The 23286-nt window shown below is 57.0% G+C and overlaps 3 protein-coding genes across 4 annotated transcripts; 2 read left to right on the forward strand and 1 right to left on the reverse strand.

Moving 5' to 3' along the window:
• Positions 1-4746: 4746 nt before the first annotated feature.
• Positions 4747-10249, forward strand: LOC137916780 (NLR family CARD domain-containing protein 3-like). The gene is made up of 6 exons (XM_068759747.1): positions 4747-5011; positions 5196-6969; positions 7052-7225; positions 7399-7572; positions 8500-8546; positions 9038-10249. Exons 1-6 carry the CDS (start codon positions 4951-4953, stop codon positions 9553-9555), a joined length of 2748 nt encoding a protein of 915 aa, XP_068615848.1. The 5' UTR covers positions 4747-4950; the 3' UTR covers positions 9556-10249.
• Positions 10250-14797: 4548 nt separating this feature from the next.
• Positions 14798-17503, reverse strand: mettl25b (methyltransferase like 25B). Its single transcript, XM_068759756.1, has 8 exons — positions 17402-17503; positions 16895-17010; positions 16617-16818; positions 16474-16536; positions 16266-16403; positions 15473-16122; positions 15151-15335; positions 14798-15081 (listed from the first exon to the last, which is right to left on the reverse strand). The coding sequence occupies exons 1-8, from the start codon at positions 17501-17503 to the stop codon at positions 14855-14857; spliced, it is 1683 nt and encodes a 560-aa protein (XP_068615857.1). The 3' UTR covers positions 14798-14854.
• A 429-nt stretch (positions 17504-17932) lies between these two features.
• On the forward strand, positions 17933-20587 carry isg20l2 (interferon stimulated exonuclease gene 20-like 2). Of its 2 annotated transcripts, XR_011106503.1 has the most exons (5): positions 17933-17992; positions 18586-19171; positions 19254-19454; positions 19952-20132; positions 20229-20587. XR_011106503.1 is itself a non-coding variant. In XM_068759486.1 (4 exons), the coding sequence occupies exons 2-4, from the start codon at positions 18677-18679 to the stop codon at positions 20063-20065; spliced, it is 810 nt and encodes a 269-aa protein (XP_068615587.1). In that variant the 5' UTR covers positions 17933-17992; positions 18586-18676; the 3' UTR covers positions 20066-20587. The 2 variants fall into 2 exon arrangements, 1 of the variants encoding a protein (XP_068615587.1); XM_068759486.1 differs by having other exon boundaries at positions 19952-20587.
• Positions 20588-23286: the final 2699 nt, after the last annotated feature.

The raw sequence follows: 23286 nt of genomic DNA on the forward strand, positions 1-23286 counted from the left end.
GTTTGCGTGAGGCAGAGCTGGATAGATCGAGCGTAGATCAATAATTGGTTATGAAATGGTCAATGATTGATCGTAGAAGTCAGAGCGCGTTCCAGGACCGAAGGTCCAACAGCCGGCGAGACAAGCGTAACCCGACCCCGACCACGACGGGCGCGGTGCAGGTGAGGAGGAACCAACCTGGGCGGGTACTAACGTTGTTTACGGAAGTGGGCGGAGCCTGTCTGCGTCAGAACCCTGCGAACAGATCCAAACCGAACCAACCTGGGCAGGTACTAACGTTGTTTACGGAAGTGGGCGGAGCCTGTCTGCTGCAGGAACAGCTCGGCGACCCTTTCGGTTTTATTTCCTGCACCGGGAACGCGACCGGGATTGAGGTAACGTCAGCGCGTTGGAGTCTTCCAGCCGTTCTATACCGGCTTTCCGTTTATTCCCCGGTGCCGCGCGGCTTCCGTGAGAACGCGAAGGTAACCGCGTCGTCCGGTCGCGGGATTCAGAGACTTCCTGGTTAACGCAAAGAGAAAGTGCGTCATAAAGTGATTAATAAGACGATCCGCCGAACGACTGGAGATTTATGGGAAACAATAAATCAATACTTTATTTCAGTGCGAAAAAACACTTTCGGTTCAGCAGGAGGGTCGCGGGTTCCAATCCAGCCGGGGGCCTTTGCGTCGGACGAGCTTCCCGTCAAACACGCCCATGACTGAGTAGACCAATCAAGACGCGACACGCCATCTCCGGGCTCCAGGCGTCTCTGTGACATTTCGCCATCGGTCTTACTTTGGCTCCGATGCAGCCACGCCCCTCTGTCTCCAGCATGGTCCCGCCCACGGCCCCGTGTGATTGGCCATGCCGCACGGGTCAAACAGCCAATCAGCAGTGAGCTGTGCACGCGTATTTATGAGTACATTTTTCATTTATCTTTATTAACGTGCTGCTGAGAATAAAATAGTAATAAACTTGCTTAAAGGCATTTAAGGGACGTTAAGTGTCGGAGTTCCTATTATTCTAAATTCTGTGCACCAACATTTTCACTTTTACTGCAAATGAGTATCGGTTAGTAATAATCGGTATCGATCGATCACTGGTCTTAACGACATTTTTATCACAGTCCAGGTTTTTCGATTTGATTCCTGATCAATGGACGATGAGTGAGCCGGAGCAGGAAGAGCGAGTCCTCCCCCCCTCCCCCCCTCCGTCTCTGGAACGCCACGTCCCGAGTGAGGCCGACAGGTGAGACGGGCTGTCCTCCTGATGACCTCACAGGTCATCCCTTCATTGGTTTCCTCCTCCTCCTCCTCCTCTTCATCGCTCTGCGGTTTCAGGACCGACGGCGAAGAAGCAGATCCTGCAGCGCCGAGTCTTCCGTCCGTGAAGAGCGACTGTTCCATCGACGTCCCGCTGGCGTTCCGGCGGCAGGAGTCGAGTTCAAGGCGAGTCGGCAGAACCTTAGAATGACCCAAACGGGTTCTCCGTGTATTTAAACAGCGGCTAACAATAGATCATTAAAGTCGGTGAGTTAAATGTGAACTTTTTATTGTCGTCTTTCAGGACCGAACAGGAAAGAACGGATCCTCCCGGTAAACGTCACACGTCCATCGACGTCCCGCTGGCGTTCCGGCGGCAGGAGTCGAGTTCAAGGCGAGTCGGCAGAACCTTAGAATGACCCAAACGGGTTCTCCGTGTATTTAAACAGCGGCTAACAATAGATCATTAAAGTCGGTGAGTTAAATGTGAACTTTTTATTGTCGTCTTTCAGGACCGAACAGGAAAGAACGGATCCTCCCGGTAAACGTCACACGTCCATCGACGTCCCGCTGGCGTTCCGGCGGCAGGAGTCGAGTTCAAGGCGAGTCGGCAGAACCTTAGAATGACCCAAACGGGTTCTCCGTGTATTTAAACAGCGGCTAACAATAGATCATTAAAGTCGGTGAGTTAAATGTGAACTTTTTATTGTCGTCTTTCAGGACCGAACAGGAAAGAACGGATCCTCCCGGTAAACGTCACACGTCCATCGACGTCCCGCTGGCGTTCCGGCGGCAGGAGTCGAGTTCAAGGCGAGTCGGCAGAACCTTAGAATGACCCAAACGGGTTCTCCGTGTATTTAAACAGCGGCTGACAATAGATCATTGAAATAGAGGAATAAATGTATTTTCTTTTTTCTCCCGTTGGAAGTATCGCGTCTTGGAGCGACGGTTCCAGTGACTTCTCTCCATCGGTGAATTTACAAGATCCGAATTCAACGTAAGTCAAAAGAAAAAGGCTCGTTAACGTTAATCCTGCTGAGCAAACCAACGCAGGGTGAAAACGCGACCTCCTCCGTGTCCGTAGGGTGAAACGCGACCTCCTCCGTGTCCGTAGGGTGAAAACGCGACCTCCTCCGTGTCCGTAGGGTGAAACGCGACCTCCTCCGTGTCCGTAGGGTGAAACGCGACCTCCTCCGTGTCCGTAGGGTGAAACGCGACCTCCTCCGTGTCCGTAGGGTGAAAACGCGACCTCCTCCGTGTCCGTAGGGTGAAAACGCGACCTCCTCCGTGTCCGTAGGGTGAAACGCGACCTCCTCCGTGTCCGTAGGGTGAAAACGCGACCTCCTCCGTGTCCGTAGGGTGAAAACGGGACCTCCTCCGCGTCCGTAGGGTGAAAACGGGACCTCCTCCGTGTCCGTAGGGTGAAACGCGACCTCCGTGTCCGTAGGGTGAAACGCGACCTCCTCCGTGTCCGTAGGGTGAAACGCGACCTCCTCCGTGTCCGTAGGGTGAAACGCGACCTCCTCCGTGTCCGTAGGGTGAAACGCGACCTCCTCCGTGTCCGTAGGGTGAAACGCGACCTCCTCCGTGTCCGTAGGGTGAAACGCGACCTCCTCCGTGTCCGTAGGGTGAAACGCGACCTCCTCCGTGTCCGTAGGGTGAAACGCGACCTCCTCCGTGTCCGTAGGGTGAAAACGCGACCTCCTCCGTGTCCGTAGGGTGAAAACGCGACCTCCTCCGTGTCCGTAGGGTGAAACGCGACCTCCTCCGTGTCCGTAGGGTGAAAACGCGACCTCCTCCGTGTCCGTAGGGTGAAAACGGGACCTCCTCCGCGTCCGTAGGGTGAAAACGGGACCTCCTCCGTGTCCGTAGGGTGAAACGCGACCTCCGTGTCCGTAGGGTGAAACGCGACCTCCTCCGTGTCCGTAGGGTGAAACGCGACCTCCTCCGTGTCCGTAGGGTGAAACGCGACCTCCTCCGTGTCCGTAGGGTGAAACGCGACCTCCTCCGTGTCCGTAGGGTGAAACGCGACCTCCTCCGTGTCCGTAGGGTGAAAACGGGACCTCCTCCGTGTCCGTAGGGTGAAACGCGACCTCCGTGTCCGTAGGGTGAAACGCGACCTCCTCCGTGTCCGTAGGGTGAAAACGCGACCTCCTCCGTGTCCGTAGGGTGAAACGCGACCTCCTCCGTGTCCGTAGGGTGAAACGCGACCTCCTCCGTGTCCGTAGGGTGAAACGCGACCTCCTCCGTGTCCGTAGGGTGAAACGCGACCTCCTCCGTGTCCGTAGGGTGAAACGCGACCTCCTCCGTGTCCGTAGGGTGAAACGCGACCTCCTCCGTGTCCGTAGGGTGAAAACGCGACTTCCTCCGTGTCCGTAGGGTGAAACGCGACCTCCTCCGTGTCCGTAGGGTGAAACGCGACCTCCTCCGTGTCCGTAGGGTGAAACGCGACCTCCTCCGTGTCCGTAGGGTGAAACGCGACCTCCGTGTCCGTAGGGTGAAACGCGACCTCCTCCGTGTCCGTAGGGTGAAACGCGACCTCCTCCGTGTCCGCAGGGTGAAACGCGACCTCCTCCGTGTCCGTAGGGTGAAACGCGACCTCCTCCGTGTCCGTAGGGTGAAACGCGACCTCCTCCGTGTCCGTAGGGTGAAACGCGACCTCCTCCGTGTCCGTAGGGTGAAACGCGACCTCCTCCATGTCCGCAGGGTGAAACGCGACCTCCTCCGTGTCCGTAGGGTGAAACGCGACCTCCTCCGTGTCCGTAGGGTGAAACGCGACCTCCTCCGTGTCCGTAGGGTGAAACGCGACCTCCTCCGTGTCCGTAGGGTGAAACGCGACCTCCTCCGTGTCCGTAGGGTGAAACGCGACCTCCTCCGTGTCCGTAGGGTGAAACGCGACCTCCGTGTCCGTAGGGTGAAAACGCGACCTCCTCCGTGTCCGTAGGCTGAAACGCGACCTCCTCCGTGTCCGTAGGCTGAAACGCGACCTCCTCCGTGTCCGTAGGGTGAAACGCGACCTCCTCCGTGTCCGTAGGGTGAAAACGCGACCTCCTCCGTGTCCGTAGGGTGAAACGCGACCTCCTCCGTGTCCGTAGTGACTGTTCAGACGGTCTTTGAAGGTTCTGTAAGTCTCCGCAGGTCTTTGTGGCGCTGAAGCCTTCGTGCCTCTTCCTCCTCCTGCAGTGTTCGCCAGCAGACATCAGCTGGCGTCGGAGGCAGTCGAGCGGATCTGGGATCAGTGTTCGGGGTATGTTCCGAGTAGAACCAGAGAAGTTCTTTGTTCCTTCACCAAGAGTCAAACGTACCGAAGAAGCCTCTTGGATGAGAGGTAAAGCGTCTTTGCTCAAACGCCAACAAGTCCAGTTGGTTCTTGGCCCGGATGCCTGAGGACCCGCCCACACGCCAGAACCTTCTGTGTTCCGCGTTCTCCAGTGGATTGATGGGAACGAACTCGTAACAGCAGGGAGTATTAAATGTGCTCTTTTGGGCTTTAAAAGATGGAGTTGATAGAATGAGAACTTTATAACGTTAAGGAGATATTCCTCTTTCATAGCTTCTGGAGGAGACCATCGTAGAGGCTGTGAAAAACGAGCTCAAGAATCTCCAGAGAATTCTGAGTCTCGATGACCCAGAATACTTAGAGGGGCAATGTGAAGACCGGGAGGAGGAAGAGCCGAAGAGGAGCTGCAGGAAGCCGGTCCTGAAGATGGCGTTGCTGGGCTTGAGGAGCATGGAGCAGGAGGAGCTGGCCGACGCGCTGCAGAACCGTAAGAGGCTCCTCGAGCTCTAGCCAGGAGAACGTTTCAACTCTTTGTTGCTGCTCAGTCATCCAGAAGACCGTCCCATAGTCAAAGTGTCTTCAATGCTTGACTCATGGCGGGACGCTGATGTCCTTCCGTGGTCTCTAGACGTCGCTGTCCATAATCTAAGGACGCGTCTTTCTACACGTAGGAACGGATGCTCTAATCTGCCATCGTAAATTAAAGTCTGCCCTGAAGAGGAAGTTCGAGTGCATGTTTGAAGGGATCGCCAGAGGGGGGCATCCGACCCGGCTGAACCAGATCTACACGGAGCTCCACATCACAGAAGGGGGCGCCAGTGAAGTCAACCGCGAACACGAAGTCAGACAGATTGAACTCTGGAAAACGAACAAGACAGAAAAAGCTATCCAGTACCAGGACATCTTTCAAAGCTCGTCTGAGAGAGCCCGACCAATCAGAACGCTGATGACAAAGGGAGTGGCTGGGATAGGAAACACAGTCTTGACACAGAAGTTCACGCTGGACTGGGCCGAAGGCAGAGCCAACCAGGACATCCAGTTCCTGTTTCCTTTCACCTTCAGAGAGCTGAATGCACTGAAAGACAGGAAGTACAGCTTGGTGGGACTCGTTCACGACTTCTTCACCGAAGTCAAGGACGCGGGGCTCTGCCGCTTCGAAGACTTCCAGGTTTTGTTCATCTTTGATGGTCTGGATGAGTTTCGAATTCCTCTGGACTTCCACAACAGCGAGATCGTGACGGATGTCGCAGCGTCCGTCTCGATGGATGTGCTGCTGACAAACCTCATCAAGAGGAACCTGCTGCCCTCTGCTCGGCTGTGGGTCACCACGCGCCCGGCGGCGGCCAACCAGATCCCCCCGGAGTGCGTCGACATGGTGGCAGAGGTCCGGGGCTTCTCTGACCCACAGAAGGAGGAGTACTTCAGGAAGAGGTTTAAAGACCAGGAGCAGGCCACCAGAATCATCTCCCATTTCAAGACGTCCCAGAGCCTCCACGTCATGTGCCACATCCCCATCTTCTGCTGGATCATGGCCACGGTTCTGGAGACAACGGATGAGAGCGGAGAGCTGCCCACAACCCTGACCGAGATGTACATCCACTTCCTAGCGGTCCAGTCCAAAGTGAAGAACATCAAGTACGATGAAGGTACCGTGACGGACCCCCACTGGACCGGAGAGAGCAGCAAGATGATCGCGTCGCTGGGGAAACTGGCCTTCGAACAGATGCAGAAAGGCAACCTGATCTTTTACGAATCCGACCTGACAGAGTCCGGCATCGACGTGAAAACGGCGCTGGTGTACTCGGGGATGTTCACGCAGATCTTCAAAGAGCAGCGAGGGCTGTACCAGGAAAAGGTTTTCTGCTTCGTTCACCTGAGCGTCCAGGAGTTCCTGGCTGCTCTTCATGTCCACATGGCCTTCTTTGGCCACGGCGTCAACCTTCTAGCAAAAGCAGCTTCTTGGCCGAAAGTCTCCACTTCAACAGGAACAGCCGAGGCGTTCTACCAGGGAGCCGTGGACAGGGCCTTGCGGAGCCCAAACGGACACCTGGATTTGTTCCTCCGCTTTCTCTTGGGTCTTTCCCTGCCGGTCAATCAGACTCTCTTGAAAGGTCTGGTGAAGGAGACCAGCTCACTAGCCGATGAGAAAATAGTTCAGTACATCAAGAAGAAGATCAATGGTGGTCTGTCCCCGGAGAGAAGCATCAACCTGTTCCACTGTCTGAAGGAGATGAGGGACTGCGCCCTGGTGGAGGACATCCAGCAGTACCTGCGTTCAGGAGATATCCACATGCACAAGCTGTCTCCTGCTCAGTGGTCGGCCCTGGTCTTCATCCTGCTGTCGTCGGAGAAAGACCTGGACGTGTTCGACCTGAAGAAGTACTCCGCTTCAGAGGCGGCTCTTCTGAGGATGCTGCCGGTTGTCAAGGCGTCGGCCAAGGCTTGGTATGTTCACAGCAACGCGATCGTTTAAATATCGAGGAAGCGGATTCTCACCGTTCCCTTCGCGTTGCTCCTGATTCTTTAGGCTCAGTTGGTGTAACCTGCGGAAGAAGAGCTGCGAAGATCTCGCCTCGGTTCTCGGCTCCCAGTCCTGCCGGCTGAAGGAGCTGGACCTGAGCGACAACGACCTGCAGGATCCAGGGCTGGAGCAGCTCTGTTCGGGACTCAGGAGTCCCCAATGCACCCTGGAGGTCCTCAGGTCAGGACTCGTCCACCGCCTGTCCTCGTAAAGGTCGCTCTCTGGGTTCGGTGTGGGAACTAGCGTTAGATGACAAGGTTCTGATTGACTTTCAAATGTTCGGCGACATCTTATCATGAAATCTTGTTCATTGAGGACTAGTGGAATCTCCAGATTGTAATGTTGACCTTCAGGCTGTCGGGCTGTCAGATCACAAGCAAAGGCTGTGCTGCCCTGGCCGCCGCGCTGAGGTCCAATCCCTCCCATCTGAGGGAACTGGATCTGAGCTACAACCATCCAGAGGACGGCGGGGTTAAGATGCTTTCTGAGGGACAGCAGGATCCAAACTGGAGACTGGACACGCTCAGGTATGGACCCAGGGAGACGAGCAGGAACGTCCATAAGCACGTAACACATGAAGAGAAACGAGACAACCTCATCTGGCAGGACGCTGGGACGGTGGCTGGTTGGCTGGTTGGTTGGCTGGTTCGCTGGTTGGCTGGTTGGCTGGTTGGTTGGTTGGCTGGTTGGTTGGTTGGCTGGTTGGCTGGTTGGTTGGTTGGTTGGATGGTTGGCTGGCTGGATGGCTGGTTGGTTGGCTGGTTGGTTGGTTGGTTGGTTGGCTGGTTGGTTGGTTGGTTGGCTGGTTGGCTGGCTGGATGGCTGGTTGGTTGGTTGGCTGGTTGGTTGGCTGGTTGGTTGGTTGGTTGGCTGGCTGGATGGCTGGTTGGTTGGTTGGCTGGTTGGTTGGCTGGTTGGTTGGATGGCTGGTTGGTTGGTTGGCTGGATGGCTGGTTGGTTGGCTGGTTGGTTGGTTGGCTGGTTGGTTGGTTGGTTGGTTGGCTGGCTGGATGGCTGGTTGGCTGGTTGGTTGGTTGGCTGGCTGGTTGGTTGGCTGGTTGGCTGGCTGGATGGCTGGTTGGTTGGTTGGCTGGTTGGTTGGCTGGCTGGCTGGTTGGCTGGTTGGCTGGCTGGTTGGCTGGTTGGTTGGGTGGCTGGTTGGCTGGTTGGTTGGTTGGTTGGTTGGCTGGTTGGTTGGTTGGTTGGCTGGTTGGTTGGCTGGTTGGTTGGCTGGTTGGTTGGTTGGCTGGTTGGTTGGTTGGCTGGTTGGTTGGTTGGCTGGCTGGTTGGTTGGCTGGATGGCTGGTTGGTTGGCTGGTTGGTTGGTTGGTTGGTTGGTTGGCTGGCTGGTTGGTTGGTAGAGAATTGTGACATAAGAGTGTCTGTCCCAGTGAAACGGTGTCTCGTGCTCGCTGTGCGTTGGACGTTTTGTCCTGATCTGGCTGTTTTTGCAGGACGGAACCCGGAGGAGCTAATTTCCTGAAGCCGGGTCTGAGGAAGTGTAAGTACAGGACCACAGTTTGAACTCGATGGACGGTGGGTGTCATGTTACAGTCTCTTTACCTAAGCAGGTGATTCCTCTAACTCAAAGATCCCGCAGCAGAGACCTGCCGTTATTTCTCCGGCGGGGTCCCAGTCCCGCTCGTTTCGTGTTTCCTGTCCTGCAGCTGTCTCGTCATAGACTGTAAATGCACCACGTTCTTGTCTTTCGGTCTCTCTCTCCTGCTCTGTGTCGTTGTCTCTCTCTCTTTCTACCTGTCGAGGCAGATGGTCTTGGGTTCTGCTCAAGGGTTCTGCCTGTTAAAGGGAACTTTTTCCTTGCCTCCATTGCCATAGATCTAGTCATGTGGGACATGTTGCGTCTATAAAATCGGATCTTTCCTGTCTTGAGAGAACGTTTTGGGATTATCTGTTGCTATACAAATGAAACTGGATTGAACTGAATCAATCAATAATCATTCATCAGGCGGTCTTTGATCTTGTCTTCACCAGACGCTTGTGACCTCAGACTGGATTCTAACACAGCTAACGGGTACCTGCGACTGCGGGACAGAACTGTGACGGTGGGGCGGGACCAGCAGCCGCGTCCCGATCATCCGGACCGCTTTGACGAGTTGAAGCAGGTGCTGTGCGCCGATGGTTTGACCGGCCGCTGCTACTGGGAGGTGGAGTGGGAAGGCGACGTTTGGATCGCAGCCGCCTACAGAGGGATCCAGAGAAAAGGAGAACGGGACGCCTGCCGTCTCGGAAGTAACGCCGAGTCCTGGAGGTTGAGCTGCTCCGGGTCGGGCTACTCAGACCAGCACGGTCGCAGAAGGCTGTCCATCCGGGCCCCCTCCGTGAACAGAGTGGGCGTGTACCTGGACTCGTCGGCCGGCACGCTGTCCTTCTACAAGCTGGCCAATCAGAAGCTGACACACCTCCTCACCTTCCACAGCACGTTCACCGAGCCCGTCTACCCGGCCTTCAGGGTCGACTTCAACTCCTCGGTGACTTTGTGCCCAGTTTAGAGGAGCCGCCCCCCCCCAGGTGGACCGGCCAACAGTCAGGTTGTGGCACGGCTGACTGCTCTTATATAATCGGATTTCATTTTCAAACCTGCAGATTATAGTCCCGACTTTCTGTGCGTTATAAGAAATAGTCTAACTTGATTGGCCGTTCATTGGCTGTCCTGTTATTGTATCTTGCTAGCATACGTTTAGCTTTCTGGCTAGTGGAGGTGCTGCACAGCCACAGAGGTAACTGGGGCGGCAGTGGCTCGGTGGGTCGGGCCTTGGGCTGGGAAGCGGAGAAGTCGTTCGTGGCTGTATCAAGGGGCCCGTTGTACTCGGGTGTGAATGTAGTTTCATTGTGTTTGCGGTGTGAAAAGATGATCTTAATCTTGATCTTAATGTCTTTCCTGTCTTTAGCTTCCTGCTGATGGACGCCTCATCGGCTGTTATCCCTAGCATAGCTGGACTGAGTGGAAAGACTCAAGGTAGAGCTACAGGTAAAACTACAGGTAGAACTAAAGTTATGGGTAGTGCTAAAGGTTTCAACTACGGCTAGAGCAAAGATTTAAGATTTTTTTAAATATCATTTGTAGAGCCTTTTTCATTTTGCTGCATTGTTTCATCATCATTACTATTATTGATGTCATCTCTTTGGTATTGTGTGATAAAGATTGACTCTCAACACTCCGGCTGTTTGTCTCGTATCCGGTTAGCGACCCGACTGGAGACAGTTACCTGTAGTTTATACTCAGTCTTTAATGTTTCTTACATGTTTTGATACTTTTATAAAGAAGTTGATGCCATGATTTTATGACTGCCGGTGTTTGATCCTGGACCAGGATCCACATGGCTGTCCTCCGGTCCAATCGGATCAGCTCCTGTATCTTCCTCAGATCAAGGCCGATTTCATGAACTGAAAAGTTAGAAGTGTAATCAGACAACACTTCATGCTTCCCAACGCGAGTCCCCGACGGATCTCCTTGTTTTGAACAGTTCCTGCGGCACTTTCTTTCATTCCAACAGTGCTAATAAAATCATTTCAGGTCACCTGCTTGAAGGAGAAGCTGGCGACTTGGCAGTCACACGGCAGACTGAGCAGATGAGCCTGGAACCGATCTGAGACGGGAACCAAGAGGGTCAAAGCAGCATTAATGTACGAGTCCCGTACGCCCATTGGTGGATGAGGGCATCAGCGTCAGGCCATCCAATGGGGTGACGGTGTCTCTAACAACGCCTTTGGGCTTCTACTTTCTCCTCGGCTTCGCTGCCGCTGACCCGAGACGACCTTCTTCATGCTCCGCGTCTCGCCAGCTGCAGCCTCATCACCGTATCTCGTTCAGGCATTGATCGGTGCGCTGCTAACTGTGCTTTCCACGCTTACCTTTGAGGATCTGAAGTTTGGTCAGGGCCGCCACAAAGCCGTCGTATTCGACGTTGCCTTTGGAGTACATTTCGCCCCACAGAGTTCTGAAGGTTCTGTCGTCTAAATCCAGATCTGGGACGACAGAAACGGTCACAGACGAGACCAGAACAAAAACCCATCAACGGTTCCTGTGCTGTGTAGGTACGAGACTTACTCCGGGCTGAAAGAGTCTTTTTCAGCAGGGCTCGGGTGACGGAGGGGGGGTTCCTCGTCTCGTAGCTCTCCACGTACTCCCTCCTGGCCACGGCCACAAAGTGCTCCAGTTTGAAGAGCTCCACGGAATCCAGATCTTCGGACTCGTCTGCCTGCAAGTCGTGGTTAAAGGCAATCACCTGTAACGCCTGACCGCCCCCTAGTGGCTCTGGTGCGCTTTGGTCCGATGCAGGAAGGAGTCGTGTCCGAGCTCGGATTAACCGGTAAAGGATACATCCATGAGGGTCAGCAGTAGACGGGCAGTCCTGAGGCTCAGCGCTAAAGACGAGAAGAGAATCAATGGAGTCGGGAAGCAGATTCAAATGTTGAAGAGTCCTAGCTGCGGTGAAACAGAAACGGACATTTGCCACGAACAGAATAGCCGCCGGCGTCCAGCTTGGTGAGAACGGCTTCGGCATCCAGCATCTGCCCGGAACAAAGGTGAAAGCGGTGGGCGAGCTGATTTCACCTGAACGTCCGTCTTGATCAATAAGCGGTAAAAATGCATCTTGAACAGCAACCAAAGATTTTAGCGCAGATATATGGAACTGGTGAAAGTACCTCAGGTCTTCTGCCTTCCTGTGAAAGAACAGAAACGGGGAGATGAGCGGAGCGGAGACTCCCCGAGCAGACTCCCCTCTCCTCGCGGGGCGGCTTTTACTCACGGACACGCACGCGTCCACGGGGAAGGAATCGCACTGCAGCTCACGTGGCCAGGAAACGCCAAAACTGCTCATCAGAGCCTCGCAGCCCCGCCGAGCTCTCTGACACAGGGACCTGCAGGGCCGCTGCACTTCCCCGGCCTCGCACTTGGGGGCGTACACCATGCAGACGAACAGGCGAATGTCCACCGAGCACACGGTCTGCACTATGGAGTTGAAGAAGGACATCTTCATGGCCGCCTCTCTTTGGCTGGTGTGTCCGAGGAGATTGGGAACGATGGTCTGGTTGTAGGTCAGGTCCCGACACAACGGTATGGCGATCGGCTCGCAGATCCCGCCGCTGCTGCTCACGCCGTACTGGAGCAAGGCAGAGGAGGACATACAGACGACCTACAGGCTGTGACAGCTCACCCTCGTCTTCCTCAGCCGGCTCACCTGTTGGCAGGACTCCATGGTAAACGCCTCGCACCTGAGGGCTTCTGGCCACTGGAAGCCAAACGTGTTCATGAGGGATTGACAGCCGGACCGGGCCTGTTCACACAGCGTCCTGCAGGGGGGGCGGGGCCTTCCCGACACACACTCGGGGGTGAAGACGGAGCACAGGAAGGGCTTCAGGTGAGGGGAGCAGCCCACGTTTATGAGCGGTGCAAAGGTCTGCAGGTGCAGCCCTGCGTCCGCCTGCCCTGCGTGTCCGAGGACGTTGGGCATGACGGTGTCGCTGTAAGGCAGGTCGCTGCAGAGGGGGATGGTGATTGGCTGGCACGCCGCGGGGGCGGTTGTTGCAAAGAGGTCTCGACCCTGGGAGAGCATAAATCCGTCAATTCTCAAAGAACGACCTTCAAACTGAAGCACCGGAGCAGCAGAGGCCCTCGGCCGGCTCACCTGTTGGCAGGACTCCGTGGTAAACGCCTCGCACCTGAGGGCTTCTGGCCACGGGAAGCCAAACCTGTTCATGAGCGACTCGCAGCCGGACCGGGCCTGTTCACACAGCGTCCTGCAGGGGGGGCGGGGCCTTCCCGACACACACTCGGGGGTGAAGACGGAGCACAGGAAGGGCTTCAGGTGAGGGGAGCAGCCCACCTTTACTAGAGGCCCAAACTGATGCAGCTCCAGACCCGCGTCCTGCTGGTTGTTGTGGCCGAGAAGGTTGGGCATGACGGTGTCGCCGTAAGGCAGCTCTCTGCAGAGCGGGACGACGATCGGCTGGCAGGTGACGGCAGGTGTTGTAGGTTCGGGGGTGGCTGGACCCTGTCGGAACACAGATATAGATCAGGGGTCTGGACCATGTGTGTCCTTTTGTCCCAGCGAGTCCACATGTCCACCGTGAAACCAGAAGGCCTGTCCTCTAGAGACAGAGACGGGTTTAAGGTGGAGCTGGAGGTCGCCGAGACGGGTTTAAGGTGGAGCTGGAGGTCACCGAGACGGGTTTAAGGTGGAGCTGGAGGTCACCGAGACGGGTTTAAGGTGGAGCTGGAGGTCACCGAGACGGGTTTAAGGTGGAGCTGGAGGTCACCGAGACGGGTTTAAGGTGGAGCTGGAGGTCACCGAGACGGGTTTAAGGTGGAGCTGGAGGTCACCGAGACGGGTTTAAGGTGGAGCTGGAGGTCACCGAGACGGGTTTAAGGTGGAGCTGGAGGTCACCGAGGCGGGTTTAAGGTGGAGCTGGAGGTCACCGAGACGGGTTTAAGGTGGAGCTGGAGGTCACCGAGACGGGTTTAAGGTGGAGCTGGAGGTCCCCCATTTAGTGCCAATAACCTCAATCAAAAGGTTCAGGTAACGAACTGTCACTTCTCCTTGCTCCTTGTCCACCAGACAAAAGGGGCAGGTCAAAGGTCAGACAGGGTGCAGTGACCCCGACTCACCTGCACACAGTTGGACTCCGGCAGAGCGTCGCACCGGAGTCTGGTGGGCCAGTAGAGCCGCTTGGCCCTCAGCGTCGACTCGCAGGCGGCCTTGACCTGCTCGCAGAGCGCTCGGCACGGCTTGACCCGGCTGCTGTCGTCCGGGTTGCATTCGGGCACGACCACGCGACACATGAGCGTGGCGATGTTCGGCGAGCAGGCGGTCTCCACCATCTGAGCGATCTGCTGCGCGTTGTAGCCGCTGACGCCGCTCGGGTGGGGGGACGTGCCGTAGCCCACGCCCTGACAGAAGCTGGCCTTCAGCGGCTTGCAGCCGTCCGCCCTGGCGTCCCCCCAGCCGCGCGCCCGCTGGGGGGCCAGCAGCGAACCCAGAAGCACCAGCACCAAAGGCTCCATGGCTCCCGGTAGCGTTTCAGGGAGACTCGGCTCAGGAGGCGGAGGGGAAGTCCACCGATGGGGTTCGATTTAGCAACGCTGGTCCCAGAGCAGCGGCGCGGTCCTCTGGTTAGCGAACATCTGGAACCACAGCAGCAAAACAACCACCGGGGGGGCGTCCACCGGGGGGCGTCCACCGGGGGGCGTCCGCCCTATGAAACCCGATCTGCTGCGTCCTGGTTGGTCGCTGGTACCGGGAAACCAGGCGGTTTGCATCTGGAGGCTCGTCTGGAACAACATGGCTGCTTCGCCTCTCTATCCCGTCTGACTCCACACAAACGGCTCCACTGATGACTCGGAGTCACGGCGAAGAGGAAGACCCTTCCAGAGATGAAAGAAGATCTTCAAAGGAGCAGTTCACCCAAAAGTGAGACTCCCATCGGCCCTCGTGCTGGGGGACGGTAACATTCAGTCTTGGGTCGAGGAAGATAAGGACTGATGACGTATAAAGATACCAGGAACAATCTAGAAGCTTCTGTTGCTGATCCAGACCCAGTTAGGAGGGGGGGGCTGCTTGGGGGAGGTCTGTGCTCTACGAGTGATTTTGTAGTTTCAAAGATGCGATCCAGAAAACAGATGATTTGTTGTGTTTCCTTTAAACAAAATAAATGGTTCAAAAGTCTTTATTGAAACATTTGAAACTGTCGACAAATAAAACACAAACTGAATTATTCATATCTGATCATTTTGATATTTGTACTTCTTGATTGATGAGTTGGTTGACGGAACAGATGCTCTCTGCATCAAACGCCCTGGCCTCCGACCTCCGACCCAGGACCCTTCAGACCCTTCGTTCCGGCCTCCGACCCGGGACCCTTCAGACCCTTCGTTCCGGCCTCCGACCCGGGACCCTTCAGAGCCTTCGCTCCGACCTCCGACCCGGGACCCTTCAGAGCCTTCAGCGCCACCAGCACCAGGTTCCTCGGGGACAGGTCCGGGCTGAAGACGGCCACCAGCTGGCTGTCCACACCTGCAGAAAGGTACCGGATGAGTCGGGGCACAGGAAGCGGCCGGCTGGCGTCCCGGTCCGGCGGCTCACCGTTCTCCTGCAGGTAGATCATCCGGTCCAGCAGCACCAGCGTCTCGGCCACCGGCGCCAGCAGCAGGCTCAAGCTGAAGAACGCCACCACCCTGACCTGCTGCCTCAACGTGGACTCCGCCCACGCCGGGTCCAGAGGCGCGCCGGGGGGCAGGCCAACCCGGGCCAGACCCAGACGGGCGTACCTGAGAGTGGAGGGGAGGAGGACGTGAGGCCGACGCTACCGAAGCCCAACCCCCGGTGGGACATGCACAGAGCACCTCCCCAGGGGGGCGCAGGGACAGAGACTTCTCACCGCCCGGGGGCTGCAGAGGTCACTCACTCGGCGAAGGGCAGGAAGTGGGCCCTCTTTCCGGTCTGGACTCCCGCCCTGCGCAGGTCCGGCCTCCTGTCCCGGATCAGCGTCTCCAGCATCGCCCGGTAACAGTGCGTCCTCAGCAGCACGCTCTCCTCCCGAAGACGCCGCACATAGTCCTCGACGGCGTGACACGCCCCTTCCCGCGCCTTATAGGACAGCTGATGTCCCGGCAAGCCCCGCACCCAGGAGCTCATGGGGTAGCCGAACTGGAAGGGGGGCGACTCCTGGCCTGCTGCTGGTGGGAAGGGACGTCCCACCGGTCCTGGGGGGGTGGGATCTTCCTGGGTTGTGATCTTCATGTAGCAGCACGCCACCGAGGTGATGGCGAGCGCGTGTGGGCAGCCGACGAAGTGCCGCAGGAGCGTCGCGCTGAGGTCGCCGCAGGCGTGGAGGCCCGTCAGGACGAAGTCTGGGCTGCCTGGGGGGCTGCTCTCACAGGAACCCCCCCCAGGCTCGCCGCTGCTCACCTGTGGGTGAGCGTCAGAGTCTAAGGAAGTCTGGGTCCGATGCTTCAGCTGCTGGACGAACGCCTCCCATGATGCTTTGGGGTTCACCCAACCGGTCACGTGACGGGGAGGAGACTTTGGCGCCGCGAGCCGAGAGGACGAACAATTCTAGGAAGTTAAAAGAAGTTATCGTTACTGGTTGCAAAAATCTGGGACACGTTCTGAATTCTGGGGGGGTTGTCATGGTAACCGTTAGTTTTCTTTAATCCCCTTCAGAGGTGGGTGATAAATGAGAAAAGCTGGACCCCAACCTTTTTCTGCTGCTCCTTTTCTAAAGCCAACACCAGCTGTCTGTCAAATCTGGACGCCATAGCAACCAGGACGGGGTCAGCCTCGACCGCGGTAACGGACAGTCCGAGCCCGAAGGACAGGAAACGCGTCAGGTGACCCTGTTGGGAGCAGAGCCTATTGGTCATCGGGGCTGCGTGTGGGAGGAGCAAGAGGCTGGATCTGGCGTACCTGTCCAGAACCCACGTCCACCACGCTGCTGCAGCCCGTCCGCTCGCAGAGCCGCTTCACCAGCTGAGAGGTCAAAGAGCAGCAGAGTAAACGCGCCGGCGTGCAGGACCACACGCCCGACCTGACCCGAGTTAATCCTGTACCGAGCCCAGCTCACGGATCTCGTGCTGCTTCTTGGGTTTGACGTGTCTCCTGAACGCGTGTCCCAGCAGCGAACTGGGGAACTCGGCAGGCGCCGCCGAGGCGGCCACGCCTTCCCTCTCACGGCCGCACCCCCTGGGGAACGCCAGAGCGTGAGCCGCGGCGCGGAACGCCAGGAGCGACAGAGGCCACGCGGAGGGATATCTGGAAGGTCAGAGGCACGGCGAGCGGTAGATCATCAGTTATTCTTTGATCGTGTTTTTATCCTGTTTCATCCTACCGCCGGTCTCCATGTTGATCCAACAGTAAGTCCGCTATCTGTGGGTACGTCAGCTCCTGCAGCACAGGCCGCCAGGAGGGGGGCAGCGCCTGCCAGAGGTCTTCAGTGAAAAACTCCTGTGGTGAAATAACAGACGGGAACGATGGAATCCGAATCCGAATCCGAATCCCAACTCCATTCCAGACGACTCATCTCAAGAATGACATCGATTCAACACATGCTTGAGCTGATCTGAGTTCAAACAGTTAAAGTAACAGAAATTACACAACATAATGTTTTATTACTTTTAAAGCATCAACATTTATCACCTCGGTAGACGTGAAGTCCTAAATTATTGCCTCATATTCATGTAAGAAGAACATTGATGAAACTACACTTCCCTACTTCACCGGAAACAATACGGCTTCCGTAGCGTGAAGCTACGTCACCGCTAGCGCAGCATAAATAACGGCGCGTTTTAAAAACACGGTCATTAGTGAGAATGTGAAGTCCTCTTGCTCTACGTACGATGACGTAGGAGTCGGAGAGGTGTCGGTACCGGGACAGGAACGCGGTGAGGCTGTTCGCCAGCTGCCGCTGTTCCCCCGCCGAGAGGTTCGGCGTCAACATCGCCATACCTCCGGCTAGCTAGCTGTTAGCTAACAGGTCTCCAGGGCCTGGTTCTCACCGCTACGTTGTTGCCCCGCCCAAGAGAAAACCTTTCAAAGACACTCGATCACCTACTAACTCTTATTATTATGAAACCGACGTCCATCTGGCAAATATCGCACTAAACCCTTCAGAAATGCGTCGCGTTTAGCCGCTAGCTAGCTAAGCGTGGCTTTCTCCGGTGGGACGGTGATGCGTTCAGGGCCGACCTGTAAATTCTCCAAATTGACGGAAGTCTTAAACAACGTTACACATGGACTAGTTTTGGGGTATCGTGGTTGCTGTAGTAACGATTTGCGTTGCAATCTTGAGCTGCAGCGAGTGAACACGCGGAGATAAATCAGCTAACATCAATAACCCGTGTTTCTGACTGATGCGTAGTCGGGGCCTGAAGGCAGCATGACCCGGATATGGATTGTCCGTCGGGGGGTGAAGGCGCGTGTGTTGCAGGTCTGCTTTTCTGTTTCAGAAAGTTAGTCAGAGGTTTCTTAATCGATCGTTACGGAGCTCGGGTCGTTCACAGCCCGCCTCTGCCATGTTTTTACCCGCTAGCGCTGCTGCTTCCCGCCATGGGGCTGTGTGATACACGGCAGGTAGCGTTAGCTCTCTAGCTAACGTTAGCCGGTGGGAATAGTGTTAACGTTGTTCATAGCTTTAGGGTCATTGGTTTCCTTCCTGTTAGGTCGGCCCGTGCTAATAAAATGTTTTATTTTTATTATTGTGCTGAGAAAATGATTTGACCTTTTCAGCGAAATAAATATAAACTCTCCAGCTTTATTGCCAGCCTCAAACAAGTGTGATCAATGTTTATCATTTCATAAATATCGTTTATTAGTGACTGTAGATCGAGTGAAATGACTATTTTATCGTTAATACTTGCATATCAAAGTCAAATAAGTCCGAACTCTTCCGTGTTGCCTTCAGATAAAGTCATCTTTTTGGATTTGAGAAACGCATCGAGCGTTTGGCGACTGATCACGCCCAAAAAGCTTCGCGCGCTAACGTCCCACTCCTGGTTTGATCGTGTCGCGTTTGCCTTCCAGGTGGCGCTGCGTTCCGCTGTGAAGACCTGCGTCCATCCAAAGCGGACGGGACGAGCGTCCCGTGAGGAAACGCCGCTTCCTGCGTTCCGCCATGTCGGACTCGGGCATAATGCTCAACGTGAGCTTCTCCAAGGACGCCGTGCAGAACGGAACCCCAGCAGGAGAGAAAAGGACACTTCACAATAAGCTGCGGCGAAGGGGTTTCCGTGGAGACCAATCTAACCACGAGAACGGGCAGCGTGGACCGCTCCCCACGTCTGATCCTGGCAGCGCCGCGCCCTCGACGTCGACGCAGAGCCAGAACAGGGGCGCCCCGAGAAGCCAAAAGCCCAGCAGCCCGCCCACGGCCACGCCCGCCGGGATCCCCTCGAAGCTCCTGGCCATCGACTGTGAGATGGTGGGGACCGGACCGAAGGGCAGCGTCGGCCATCTTGCTCGCTGCAGCCTGGTGTCCCACGAAGGAGACGTGGTGTACGATAAGTTCATCAAGCCCTCGGCGCCGGTGACGGACTACCGCACCCGGTGGAGCGGGATTCGCCGCAGAGACCTCGTTGACGCCACGCCGTACTCCGAGGCCAGGAAGGAGGTAACGGAGCGGACGCTTTCTCTCGAGGAGGAGGAGGAGGAACGCCGCCCGCGTTTGATCGTTGAGAGCTTCTCTGTTCCAGATCCTGAAGCTGCTCATGGGGAGGGTTGTGATTGGCCACGCCATCCACAACGACTTCAAGGCCCTCGGCTACACCCACCCGGCCGTCCTGACCCGGGACACGTCCCGGATCCCTCTGCTGAACGCCAAGGCCGGCTTCGCCGAGAAGGAGGTGGCCTCGCTGAAACGGCTCACCAAGGCGCTGTTCAACGACGACATCCAGGTGTGGGGGGGGGGGGGGGGGGGGGGCGGCTCCGGCGGCGCTAGGGCGCACTTTACCGGCGCCAGTCCCACGTCCAGCCGCCGATTCCGTCTTCCTTCCTCACCGACGTGCTGTTTAGCAGGACAGGAGACTTTTAGTTGCTCTTCTGCTGCGGCGTCGTACTGCTGCCCCCTGCTGGTCGTTGTCACTAATGCTCCTTAACGATCGTCATCCCGTCAGCTCAAAGTGTTCCTCCAGCTGGTCTCAGCTTTGGAGACTGATTGTTGCAACTTAAATGAATTATTTTATTACAAAGTGGAGGTTCTAGCTTCTCTCTGAAAGCGAGCGCTACCGAATCGCGCTACCGAATCGCGCTACCGAATCGCGCTACCGAATCGCCTCGTAGCGTTTATCCTGTGCTGAACATGAGCTGGACGTTAAACTGGCGCTGCCCGCTCGGCCAGTCCAGTCGGCTGCTGTCCGTTTGAACGCGTCTCCGATCTCGTTTTGTGCTGCAGACGGGACGGAAGGGCCACTCCTCCGTGGAGGACGCCCGGGCCACCATGCGCCTCTACAAGCTGGTGGAGGTGGAGTGGGAGCGGGAACTGGCCTCCAGGGCGCAGGACTGCTAGCGTCGTCCGTGTTCGGAGCCGGGACGGATCCCTTCCGCTGTCAGGACGCTGGACGGGATGCCCGAAGGTAGAGGACGGACGTTGGTCGGACGTTTTAGCGTTTGTTCTCAGGGTTCCGTTGTTCCTGCAGCAGCAGCTCGCCATCGGTTTTCATTTCCTTTAGATGAGAGAAACACGAGATGCTGCCCCACCGGTGACCGTGGCTCCCCCAGGGGTGTCCCCCAGGGGTGTCCCTCAGGGAGTGTCCTGCCCCTGGTTGGTATGGACAGAACTCTTGGACTGACCAGCAGCCTTACTCTAAACCGCGTTTTAACCTTTTAATGAGCACGAAAGGCTTCGGTTTCATCGGTGAATGTTTTTACTCTCGATCGGCCGTGGAGGATCTGGGGAATAGAAGAAGCAGCAAAGCGGATGCGCTTGTGATCATCCTGGGATCTCGAGATCCTCGTTCATACGACTCTGTGTGTCTGACGAATAAATGTTTTACATTTTACACAAATAAAAGCCTCCCAGAAGCTCAAACAGGCTTTTCTTCTTCTTTGTGTTTGAAGCTGAACAGCAAATCGCTCCTTTTTAATAATTGTTAGCTTTGTTTAATTCCGATTCCTGTAGCTGAGCTGTGTCAGAGCGCCGCCCCGCCCAGCAACGCCAGCACGGGCGGGGCGGCGCTCTGACGTTGCCCCGCCGCCGTCACCCCCCACTAACGGGTCAAATGGAGCGTTTTGATCGACGGCCAAGAGACGGACATCTTGGTTGCCCACGGCGACAGGGTGAGAGTCAGCGAGGCGTACGGAGACCGAGCCTCGCTGCTCCATCACCCCGCCGACCTCACCCTGCGGCTGGAGGGCGTGAGACGGAACGACACCGGCTTCTACCGCTGCGAGGTGCAGCAGGGCCTGGAGGACGCCGCCGCCGCGGCTCACGTCAAGGTCAAAGGTTAGCTGACCCCGGGGAGGGGTTACTGTGAGCTGGTGTGTCACAGGGGTGGTGTTTCACCATCGAGGCGCCTCCAGCCGGCACGCCTTTACCTTTGAACAGGCCACGGAGGCCTGTGAGGCGGTCGGGGCGGCGGTCGCCACGCCGGGGCAGCTCCTCCTAAAACCTGCAGCGCCCCCTGGAACGGCGTTGTCCCACGCAGAGAGCGGCGCCAGAACCCGATGAACGTCCTCGGGTACCGTTCGTTGTGAATGTTGAGCATCTGAAACTCGTACCTGTCTCTGCGTAAAGGTGAAGTGTTCCACGGCTCCGCCCCCCAGCGGCTCACCTTCCTTGAGGCCTATTGTCTGAGTCATGGGGCGGAGCTAGCCACCACCTCTCAGCTGCACGCCGCCCGGAACGACGGGCTGAACCACTGCAGTCCGGGATGGCTGGCGGACGGCAGCGTGCGCTACCCCATCGTCACCCCTAGAGAGCGATGTGGAGGCGGCCAACCAGGGGTCAGAACGGTGTATCGCTATAGCAACCAGACGGGCTTCCCCGAGGCGCAGACTCGGCATGTCTACTGCTTCAGAAGTAAGAGTTGAGTCCGAATATATCCCAGCATGCATTGCACCCCCAGCAGCAGTGATTCCTGTTAGAAGGTGAAAGGAAGGTCCGAGTTACTGAAGGTCGCCGACCCCCCAGTCAGACCTGGGGACGGGTGCAGTTCAGTCTGTCCTCTGGACAAATGGACATTCCTGCTCCACTAGATTCATATTGGAACGCGTCCCGGTCTGTGTTCCAGGTGATCCTGGTCCTGACACCGACCCCCCCCACGCTGACCCAGAGGACATCGGACAGGACATCTTCACTGATGCTGCAGAGGAGTTCACCGAGGAGGAGGAGGAGGAGGAGCAGGAGGAGGAAGAGGAAGAGGAAGAGGAGCGTTAGGAGACCCAGAGTCCCAGACCCAGACGACCCAGACCCAGGAGACCCGGACCCAGACGACCCAGACCCAGGAGACCCGGACCCAGATGACCCAGACCCAGAAGACCCGGATCCAGAGGACCCGGACCCAGAGTCCCAGGACGAGCTGTGGTGCGGTGAGATGTCCGGTCGCCCTCCAGAGTGTCCCGCATGAAGACGGTGCTGCCGTTTCACCCCGTTGGGTCGTCCGTCACACCCACCTCGTCTCTCCTGCCCCGCCCCCTCCTGCCCCGCCCCCTCCTGCCCCCCTCATTGTGGTCATATGGTCCAGTCTGAGGTTCAAACCGGATCCAGCTGTGGACCCACGAGAGGCTCTGACAGGCGGCTGAAGTGGGTCTCTGGACAGCTGATTGGTTCCTTTGGCTCCGTGTCCAGCTTTAGTAGCAGCAGGGGGCTGGGGGGGCTGGGGGGGCTGGGGGGGGGCGAGCCGTCGCTGCCCCGGAGGACAACAAGCCCTCCTGTGTCTTCCACCCGTTCCCAGAGTTCCGCTGCCAAACGGGACGATGGAAGCATTCAGCGCTGGGGTCAGTGGGAGGGGAAGCTGTGTTGGCTCCGCCCCCCCGGGAACAAGGACCACATTGTGCCGGTCCAGGCGGCGTCCGATGTGGAGACGAGGTGAACTAATGGCGTCTCAATGGGACGCTTTCTCATCACCTCATTAGTATTCAGCCAATCAGTGGGGCCGAAGCATAGCGCCACCTGTCTGTCTCTCAGTGCAGTGAGACGGGCATTCATTATGACATCGCAGCATTACCTTCGTGTTTTGATGATGTCATCATGCGTGGTTTTATCTCTTCATTAGAAGGAGGGATCTGGTGACTTCCTGGAGCCGGTTCCGGGCTGCGGGTGAAGCCTCTCTGGAACCGGTTCCGGGCTGCAGGTGAAGCCTCTCTGGAACCGGTTCCGGGCTGCAGGTGAAGCCTCTCTGGAACCGGTTCCGGGCTGCGGGTGAAGCCTCTCTGGAACCGGTTCCGGGCTGCGGGTGAAGCCTCTCTGGAACCGGTTCCGGGCTGCGGGTGAAGCCTCTCTGGAACCGGTTCCGGGCTGCGGGTGAAGCCTCTCTGGAACCGGTTCCGGGCTGCGGGTGAAGCCTCTCTGGAACCGGTTCCGGGCTGCGGGTGAAGCCTCTCTGGAACCGGTTCCGGGCTGCAGGTGAAGCCTCTCTGGACCCGGTTCCGGGCTGTGTCCCTGCAAAGACACTGAAACATTCCCGCCCCCATGAAGCCCCTGCTGACAGATTTGTCCTCACATTTGTCCTCGTCTGTCCCGCTGGAGCTTCCTGTCCCCCCCCCTCCTCCCATTCGTGCAGGTAAATG

Source organism: Brachionichthys hirsutus, chromosome 3 (assembly GCF_040956055.1).
Source record: "Brachionichthys hirsutus isolate HB-005 chromosome 3, CSIRO-AGI_Bhir_v1, whole genome shotgun sequence".
In the NCBI taxonomy this organism is placed as follows: domain Eukaryota; kingdom Metazoa; phylum Chordata; class Actinopteri; order Lophiiformes; family Brachionichthyidae; genus Brachionichthys; species Brachionichthys hirsutus.